The 9,384-nt window shown below is 54.6% G+C and overlaps 1 protein-coding gene across 1 annotated transcript; it reads left to right on the plus strand.

The window, feature by feature from the left end:
- The first annotated feature begins 7,494 nt into the window (after positions 1-7,494).
- On the plus strand, positions 7,495-9,363 carry CEBPB (CCAAT enhancer binding protein beta). The gene has a single exon (XM_063115013.1). The coding sequence runs from the start codon at positions 7,719-7,721 to the stop codon at positions 8,748-8,750; it is 1,032 nt and encodes a 343-aa protein (XP_062971083.1). The 5' UTR covers positions 7,495-7,718; the 3' UTR covers positions 8,751-9,363.
- Positions 9,364-9,384: the final 21 nt, after the last annotated feature.

A 9,384-nucleotide genomic window follows, 5' to 3' on the forward strand; every position in this document is an offset into this window, starting at 1 on the left:
GAAGGGGAGAGCAATTTGACCTGGGCGTTCAGTAAGTTTCCCTGGGCATCTCTGCATCTGGAGGTGGAAAGGAAGGGTGTGAGAGGCAGGGGGAACAGCATGAGCGAGGTGTGGAGGCAGCACCACACAACCTGTGGCTTTCCAGACTCTACAAGTCATGCCTATCCATGATGAACATTTATTTTTTTCAGTGGCTGGCTGGTACAGGGATCGAACCCTGGACCTTGGTTTTATCAGCATCACGCTCTAACCAAAAGAGCTAACTGGCCAGCCCCCTGGTGAACATTTTAAAGTCACAAAAGGGTGTAGGTCTTCTCCCACTTCAACCTTCAGCTCCCCAGTCCCCCTTCTGTGGCAGAGTTACTTTAGTGGCTCCCGAGGAACCAGCCTCCTGGGGGGCATGCTCTGTGTGGTCCCTTCCCTTGAACCTGGGCTGACCACCAGGGTGTGAGAAAGTGCTGCTATGCCAGTTTCCGGCTTACGCTTCCACTTCTGTGCTCTGGGGGGAGCCGGCTGCTACACAAGCATGCACTGGGAGACCATGTGGAAAGGCACATGGAGAGTCCACTTGGAGAGATGACTTGGGCCATGTGCAGAGGTCATGTGGAAAGACTATGTGAAGAGCCCACCTGTGCAGAGGCCATGTGGGGAGTAAGAAACTGCCTGAGGGAGAACCAAGGAGCTGAGAACTAAGGTTGTAGATGTATGATCCAGCTGACCATCAGCCACTCAGGCCATCCTAGCTGAAGCCGCACATGGGAATAAAGAAGCCACCCTGGACGGTCCACCAGCAGCCAGCTCTGGAGCAGACAAGCCGTCCCCTCGTGCCCTGTCCAAATTCCTGACCCACACAATCGTGAGCAAACAAAATGGTGGTTATTTTAAGCCACTAAGTTTTGGGGGTTCGTTGTTATAGAACAACATCCAGAGCCCCCTGGCCACCGTTGCCAGTTTCTTATGTCCCATCCAAGGGAGTCTCTACATCCTCAAATACAGATGTCAATTCCCACATCTTCTCTCCTTCGCACACCACACACTGGCCTGCATTTGGCTTTTTTCAATTAACCATAGATCTTGGAAATCGTTCTAGATGTGTGCTGTTCAATACAGGAGTCACTAGCCATAGGAGGCAATTTAAATTTAATTAAAATTCAGTAAAATAGGGTCTGGTGCTGATAACACCAAGGTCAAGGGTTCAGATCCCCATACCAGCCAGCTGCCAAAAAAAAAAAAAAAAAAAAAAAAATTCAATAAAATAAAATAATTCAGTTCCTTAATTGCACTAGCCACATTTCAAGTGCCCAATAGCCACAGGTAGCTGGTAGCACAGATAAAGAATAATTCCATCATTCCAGAAAGTTCTACTGGACAGCACTGGTCTAGATCCTCTCCCATAGCCCATTCTTTTTCGCTGCTGTGTAGTGTTCTCTGGTAACGACAGCCACCAGTGTTATCTCACAAGCATTTGCTCTTGTCCATTTGTCTCCGGGCAGGCGTGAGTGTCTTTGTCAGATCAATGCCTAGAATTTCTGGGCCCAGTGATATTTCCCATTTTGACAGCAACGGCCAAGTCACAGTGGGATGCTGTACCACTTTGCACAGCCAATAGAAGTGTAAGAGTGCCTGTCTTCCCACACCTCCATCAAGACTGTGTGTTATGCATATTTTTAAAAAGTTTTAACTAATGGCAAAGGTTTTCTGGACAAACGTGACTCTACCAGGATCCTGCTCTGCCACACCCTCCTTTCACATCGCAATGCCACTGGGCATCTTTCTATGTTGACATATGAAGATGCACCTTGTTCGTTTTTTAAAAATTGTGGTAAGATACCTAGAACGTAAAATTGACCATATTAGCTATTTTAAGCATACAGTTCAGTGGCATTACATACATTCATATTACTGTGCAACCATCATCCCGTCCACCTCCATAACTCTTTGTCTTCCCAAACTGAAACTCTGTGCCCACTGAACAACAGCTCCCTATTTCCCTCTCCTCCCAGCCCCTGGCAACCTCCATTCTACTTTCTGTCTGATTTTGACTCTTCCAGGTACCTCATATAAGTGGAATCATAAAGTAATTGGCCTTTTGTGATTAGCTTATTTCACTTAGTATGATGTCTTCAAGGTTCAACGGTGTTGTAGCAAGTGTCCAAATTTCCTTCCCTTTTAGGCTTGAATAATATTCCGTTGCATGTATATACCACATTGTGTTTATCCATTCATCCATCAATAGATCCTTGGGTTGCTTCCACCTTTTGGCTATTGTGAATAATGCTGCTATGAGAAAAAAAAAATCAAATATCTGTTTAAGACCCTCCTATAATTCTTTCGCTACATACTCAGAAGTGGAATTGCTGGGTAATTCTTCTTTTAATTTTTTGAGGAATCACTATACAGTTTCCTACAGCAGCTGCACAAAAGTTCCATTTTTTCCACATTCGCACCAACACTTGTTATTTTCTGCTTTGTTTGTTTGACAGTAGCCATCCTAATGGGTACGAGGTGATCTCACTATGGTTTTCATCTGCATTTCCCTAATGATTGTAGTGCTGAACATCTTTGCACATGCTCATTGGCCATTCATATACCTTCTTTGGAGAAGTGTTTATTCAAGTACTTTGCCCATTTTTAACAGCGTTGTTTATTTATTTATTTATTTTGCTATTGGGTTGTACAAGTTCTTCATATATTCTGGATATTAACCCCTTATCAGATATACAACTTGCAAATATTTTCTCCCATTTCATGGTTTTCCTTTTCACTCTCTTTGATGCACAGAACTTTTAAATTTTGATGTAGTCCAATTTATCTGTTTCTTCACCTATGCTTTTGGTGTCATATACCTTGTCCTTTTAAGTGCCTGTTGAGTGATCCATTGTGTAGCTGTTCTATAATCTGATCCATCAGCAAATCCTGGTTTCCGCCTTCAAAACAGATTCAGGTTCTGACCACTTCTTACCACCTCCCTGGCCAACACCCTGCTCTAGTCTACCATCATGTTTGGCCTGCACAGCTACAGTTTCCTCCTCACGGGTCTCCCTGCTCCTGACCTTCCCTTCACTACGGTCCATCCCTCCATGTGGCCAGAGGGATCCTGGTAGAATTGAAGTCAGATCCTTCCCCTCCTCTGCCCAGAACTCTCCATGGTACCTACTTACGCAGAGAAAAGGCCAAAGCCTTTACAATGGCCCACAAAGCCTGGTGTGCGATGGCCCCCACTCTTTCTATGACATAATTTCCTGCTATTTTCCTTTACTCCACCCACAATAACTAGGTGGGCCAGGCATGCTCCTGCCTCAGGCCCTTTGTACTTGCTGTTCCCCCACCTGGTGGTGCACTCTTCCCATGGATATCTGCATGGCCCCTCCCTCCCTGCACTCAGGTTTTTGCTCAAATATCACCTCAGTGAGGCCTTCCCTGACCACTCTAAAGTTAAAATCAAACCCCCAGCACCCTCTATCCACTTTCCCTGCCGTATTTTTCTCCATAGTACTTACCAGAAGCTAACACAACACGTACTTTACTCACTTATCTTGCTGATTGTTTGTCTTCCCCCGGGAGAATTTCAACTCCATCAGAACAGGAATCCCTCCTGTCTTGTTCATTAGTATGTCTCTGAGATCTGAACCACAGTAGGTGCCAAAAATATTTGATGAATGATTACATTTACCAAATAGGTTGAGCACCTTTTGTCTGTTTGCTGGCCATTTTTGTTCCTTTCAGCGGCCTGCTTACGTCCTGTGAGCATCTATCATATCCACAGTGCTGGCCTCTCTGTATCCCAGAGCAAGGTGCCCAGTCGGTCCTCAATCCAGAGGATTCATTTAAACTACTTCTACCGTTCCAGAGTTGGCCACGTGGTGGCAGCATATGCTCAGGCAAGTTTCACTAGCCAGCCTGACCATCTCTGAGGATTCCAAAATCCCAGATCCCAGAGTATCCAGGAGAGGCTGTCCTCAGGGATCTAATCTCCACCAGCCCCATTTGGCAGATAGGGAAACTGAGGCCTCAGAGAGGAGGTGTGGTGGGGAAAATTTTGGACATCTGAATCAGGCTTCTTAAGTCTAGCTGTTTGAACAATTCACTATGATCTTGGGGGAAGTTCTGACCCTTTCTAGGCCTCAGTTTCCCCATGTGTCTGCTTTATGAGGTTTTCATGGCTTGCCTAAGTCAAGCCCTTTCTGGGGTTAAAGGGAACTCTGATTCACTCCACGGTTCAGGAAGGGGCAGCTGTGAGGGGAACAGCAGGCCCAGAACCCCTGAGGGAGAGGGGTTATTGTCACCCCAACTCTACAGACCAGGGACTGAGGTCCAGAGGGGACATCAGAAGTGGCCGGAGTGCCACAGCAAGGAGGGTACAGAGCAGGGATGAAAGTCCAACGCCTGCACCCTCCCGTCCCACATTTACTAGAGACAACCCCATTAATGGTCTGCTGGCTCGCCTTTCCACTTATTTTCCCATCTGCTGGCTGATTTCCAAGCCCCTCTCCATCAAAGAAGCAACAACAGGTCTCCCCTGGGGCAAGTCGCCTCAGTTTTCTCCTCCTGAAAATGGGGCTAAGGCAAAGCTGCACAAAGCGGGAGGAGGAATTCTGAGAAGCAGTTTGGGAGCAGAGGAAGATGTGTGTCCCAGGTAGGACAGTGCCTGTCCCCTCCATAGCCCCCGCCTGGCTCCTACCCACCACCGTGTGACCACATGGGCCCAGCTCATGGCTTCAGGTATTAAAAGAGAAGCCAGAAATTTAAATTTTGATGTGAAGTGTCTTGATTTTTAAATGTAGGCAATAAATTTACTTAAAAAACAAACAAAAAACCAGGCAAAACACTATGGGGTCAGACTGAACAGTCTGTGGGTTGGATTTGGCCATTGCCTGCCAGTCCGAGATCCACCCCAGCCCTAAGTTCCGAAGGTCTGTAACTGAGACAGGTGATGCCAGGTGGATCCTGGTTTCCTGGGCCTTCACTGTCTGTCGGGCAGAAGTGGCTGGGCCTGCACACCCCCTCAGCCATGCTCTGGGCCTCTGGGTTCGAGCTCCCATCACCCCCCCTTCTTGGGGAAAGGCTGAGCGTTACTGGTGGGGCAGCAGGCACGGCCTGTTGAGCAATAAGTCTTGTAAAAACAAGAGCTTACATCACCCCAATGGTGCTAGCCACCTCCCTGCAGGACACCTGGGTTGCTACTGGGTTGGGAACTGCTACTGATTTCACCACAGGGGTGGGTGATCCCTGGCAGGGGACAGGAGAGTGTGGGAAGGAAGCAAGTTCCAACCCAGAGGGCAGAGAGCCAGGACCCCTAATGGGGCTGAGTCTGGTCCTTGGAGGCTGGTCCTCAAGGACTGAGTAACCCCTTGACTCACTGTGAGCCCAGGTCACCCTTCACTGGGACTCAGTTTTTCTATCCAGAAAATGGGGCTTACATTGGTGGAGGAAGTAACCTTTGGGTAGAATCCTGAAGAGCTGCTTTGGGCAGAGCTGGGGGACAGTGTCCTCGGTTAGGAGGGAACAGCAAATGCATTCATTCGCTGGTAAATTTTGAGCATGTTGGGCCCAGGAGTTCCAGTACTCAAGGGCCAGCCCTCAAGGAGGGGACAGTCTCATGGGGAGACCAAGGCAGACAAGACAGCTGGGATAATGGTGGCTGGAGATAGGGCTGGGAAGGAAGTTCACCAGTGGGAGGGACAGGGAGGGCCTCTTGGAGGCCATGGTTCTCCAGTTCAGCCCTGAGTGTCCCACTTTGCAGCTGGGAAGGAAGGCCTGGCTGGGTGGCCCTGGGGAAGTTGCCACACCCCTCTGGGCCTCCATCCCTCCCCAGCAAGCTAGTAGGCTGGGCCAGTGTGTTATCCCGTCCCTACATGCCCCCACCCCCCAAGGGCGCATGGAGATGTCATTTCTCCAGCTCTTGGGGGCGGAGGTCACCCCAGCTCAGCAGATAACCCAAAGGTTGAGCAATGCCTGCCCGCCCACTGGGGCCAGGGCTGGGGTCAGTGGGCCGGGGGTCAGGCTTAGGCAGGCTGTGAGCTCCTGCCTGGGCGGCCTGGGCTGGGAGCAGCAGAGGGGTGGGCCTAGGGAGCTGCCCCAGTTGCCTAGGAATGGGGCTGGAGAAGGCACAGGGCCGTCTGATCTGAGCCCACTCAGTAGAGGAGGGCAGTGGTCAGAGGGCCTCAGATCAGAGGCCCAGGGGAGGCTGGTGCCTGTTTTCCCATCTGTGAAACAGAGACAGCAAAAGCATCTTCCTGGCAGGGTGGAAAAAGTGAACCCGAGGGCCCGGCCCACCCTGAGCACGGAGTAAGGACTAGGTAAAAATGGGGAGAATCCCTTCTCTTTCCTGCATGGCCCTCTGTGGCGTTTGGCTTGACAGCTGCCTCAGCAGCCTCAGAAACAGGCTTTTTGGCCTCTGGGGTTGGCAAATAGGTCTTAGGGTACCCAGACAATGGCTTTCTTTGGATGAATGGGGGGACACGAGGCCATGTGACCTTGGGTGTGCCCCGCCCTCTCTGGGCCTCCATTTGTATCCTGTGTGGTCGTCCTTTTCTCTCTGATGTACGGCCCACAGTGGTCTTAAAATTTAAGCCTTAGGTATGGGAGTCAGTGGCGAGGACAATATTACTACTACCACCAATGAGGACACCCTTCATGGACCGGAGCTAGGAGAGCTGAAGTGACTCACCCAAGGTCACAAAGTGTAGCAGAACCCAGCAGCTCCCACCCCTTCCACCACACCAGGGGCCCGGGTCAGGGCGGAGTGGGGAGGGAGAAAGCCTGGGTGTGGTCTAAATAGGGCAGGTACAATGGGCGGGGCCAGGGGAGGGGCGCGGTCGATCTGGCGAAGCCCCGGTGGAGTGCGCCCCTGTCCTGACCCCAGCTCCCGAGGGTCCTCATATTTGCAGCGGCTTTAAGAGGGGAGACGCCCCAGGAATGGAGTCCCCTCTTTCCAAGAGGTGGCAATGGGGTGGGTGAGAGCTTAGGGGCTGGTATGCGTCAGAGGAAGGGCCACGGAGATGGATCATTTCTCCAGGAGCCAGAGCTGGGAGACTGGGTCTCCAGGGTCCAGCCTGGAGAGCTCCCCGCTCTGTAGGACGTCGGGTCTGGGCTCGGGCATCCTGAAACCACCTCCTCCTCCAGCAGGGGGCGGGCCGCGGCCGTGTTTGGGGTGGGGAAGGCGATCACGTCGCCCCCTCCCCGGAGTCCCCCCCTTCCAGTGCAGCCTCCAGTCCAGAGGGGGCGGTCCAGGGGCGGGGTCGCACCTCCCCTTCTCGCTCCCAATCCCGGAGCCTCCGGGTGGGGGTGGGCAGGGGGCGCGAGGCCGCCCCCAGCGGCCCGGGGAACCCCTCCGAGGGCGCGCTCCTGGTCCTCGGTCTGGCCGTCGCATCCCGCCGCTGCCCACCCGGGGGTCTTGGGCGGTCGCGGCCGTGTCCTCCGTGTCCCGGCGGCGGCGGCGGGAGGGGCCGGGGCGGCCGCCAGGCGTGACGCACCGTTGCCATGGGCCGCTTATAAATAACCGGGCTCAGGAGAAACTTTAGCGAGTCAGAGCCGCGCACGGGACCGGGAAGGGGACCCACTCCAGGGTCCAGCAACCAGCCCCCGCACTAATAGCGGCCACCCCGGCAGCGGCAGCAACAGCGACACAGCGGCGACAGCTCGGAGCAGGAGGCCGCGCCACCTGCGGGCCGGCCGGAGCGGGCAGTCCCAGGCCCCCTCCCCGGGCACCCGCGTTCATGCAACGCCTGGTGGCCTGGGACCCAGCATGTCTCCCCCTGCCGCCGCCGCCGCCTGCCTTTAAATCCATGGAAGTGGCCAACTTCTACTACGAGGCGGACTGCTTGGCTGCTGCGTACGGCGGCAAGGCGGCCCCCGCGGCCAGAGCCGGGCCGCGCCCCCCCGCCGGCGAGCTGGGTAGCATCGGCGACCACGAGCGCGCCATCGACTTCAGCCCGTACCTGGAGCCGCTGGGCGCGCCGCAGGCCCCGGCGCCGGCCACGGCTACGGACACCTTCGAGGCGGCTCCGCCCGCGCCCGCCCCCGCGCCCGCCTCCTCCGGGCAGCACCACGACTTCCTCTCCGACCTCTTCTCCGACGACTACGGGGGCAAGAACTGCAAGAAGGCGGCCGAGTACGGCTACGTGAGCCTGGGGCGCCTGGGGGCCGCCAAGGGCGCGCTGCACCCCGGCTGCTTCGCGCCCCTGCACCCGCCGCCCCCGCCGCCGCCGCCGCCCGCCGAGCTCAAGGCGGAGCCGGGCTTCGAGCCCGCGGACTGCAAGCGGAAGGAGGAGGCCGGAGCTTCGGGCGGCGGTGCCGCCGCAGGCATGGCGGCGGGCTTCCCGTACGCGCTGCGCGCCTACCTCGGCTACCAGGCGGTGCCGAGCGGCAGCAGCGGGAGCCTCTCCACGTCCTCGTCGTCCAGCCCGCCCGGCACGCCGAGCCCCGCCGACGCCAAGGCGCCCGCGGCCGCCTGCTACGCGGGGGCCGCGCCGGCGCCCTCGCAGGTCAAGAGCAAGGCCAAGAAGACGGTGGACAAGCACAGCGACGAGTACAAGATCCGGCGCGAGCGCAACAACATCGCCGTGCGCAAGAGCCGCGACAAGGCCAAGATGCGCAACCTGGAAACGCAGCACAAGGTCCTGGAGCTCACGGCCGAGAACGAGCGGCTCCAGAAGAAGGTGGAGCAGCTGTCGCGCGAGCTCAGCACCCTGCGGAACTTGTTCAAGCAGCTGCCCGAGCCCCTGCTCGCCTCCTCCGGCCACTGCTAGCGCGGCCCCCGCGCGCGTCCCCCTGCCGGCCGGCTTCCGCGCTGCCGGGACTCCGGGGAGCGCCCGCGCCCCCGCCCCCGGTGGCGCCGGCAAAACTTTGGCACTGGGGCACTTGGCAGCGCGGGGAGCCCGTCGGTAATTTTAATATTTTGTTTTATATATATATATATATATATCTATATTTTTGTCCAAACCAGCGGCACATGCAAATGAGGCGCCCGCCCGTCGTGGTATTTAAAGAAGAACCGTTTGTGTGTACAGATGAATGATAAACGCTCTGCCTGTCCCCCTGTCCCCTCTCCAGGCGCCGGCGGGCGGGCCGGTTTCGAAGTTGATGCAATCGGTTTAAACATGGCTGAGCGCGTGTGTACACGGGACTGACGCAACCCACGTGTAACTGTCAGCCGGGCCCTGAGTAATCGCTTAGAGATGTTCCTACGGGGTTGTTGCTGTTGATGTTTGTTTTTTTGGCCCCCCCACCCTTTTTTTTTGTATTATAAAAAAATAATCTATTTCTATGAGAAAAGAGGCGTCTGTATATTTTGGGAATCTTCCGTTTCAAGCATTAAGTAAGAACACTTTTAATAAACTTTTTTTTGAGAATGGTTAAAAAGCCTTTTGGGGGCAGTAGTTG

Source organism: Cynocephalus volans, chromosome 1 (genome assembly GCF_027409185.1).
Source record: "Cynocephalus volans isolate mCynVol1 chromosome 1, mCynVol1.pri, whole genome shotgun sequence".
In the NCBI taxonomy this organism is placed as follows: Eukaryota; Metazoa; Chordata; class Mammalia; order Dermoptera; family Cynocephalidae; genus Cynocephalus; species Cynocephalus volans.

What these genes read in the sequence shown, in the direction of transcription:
- CEBPB (XM_063115013.1), top strand. Translation starts at nt 7,719, where the DNA reads ATGCAACGCCTGGTGGCCTGGGACCCAGCATGTCTCCCCCTGCCGCCG.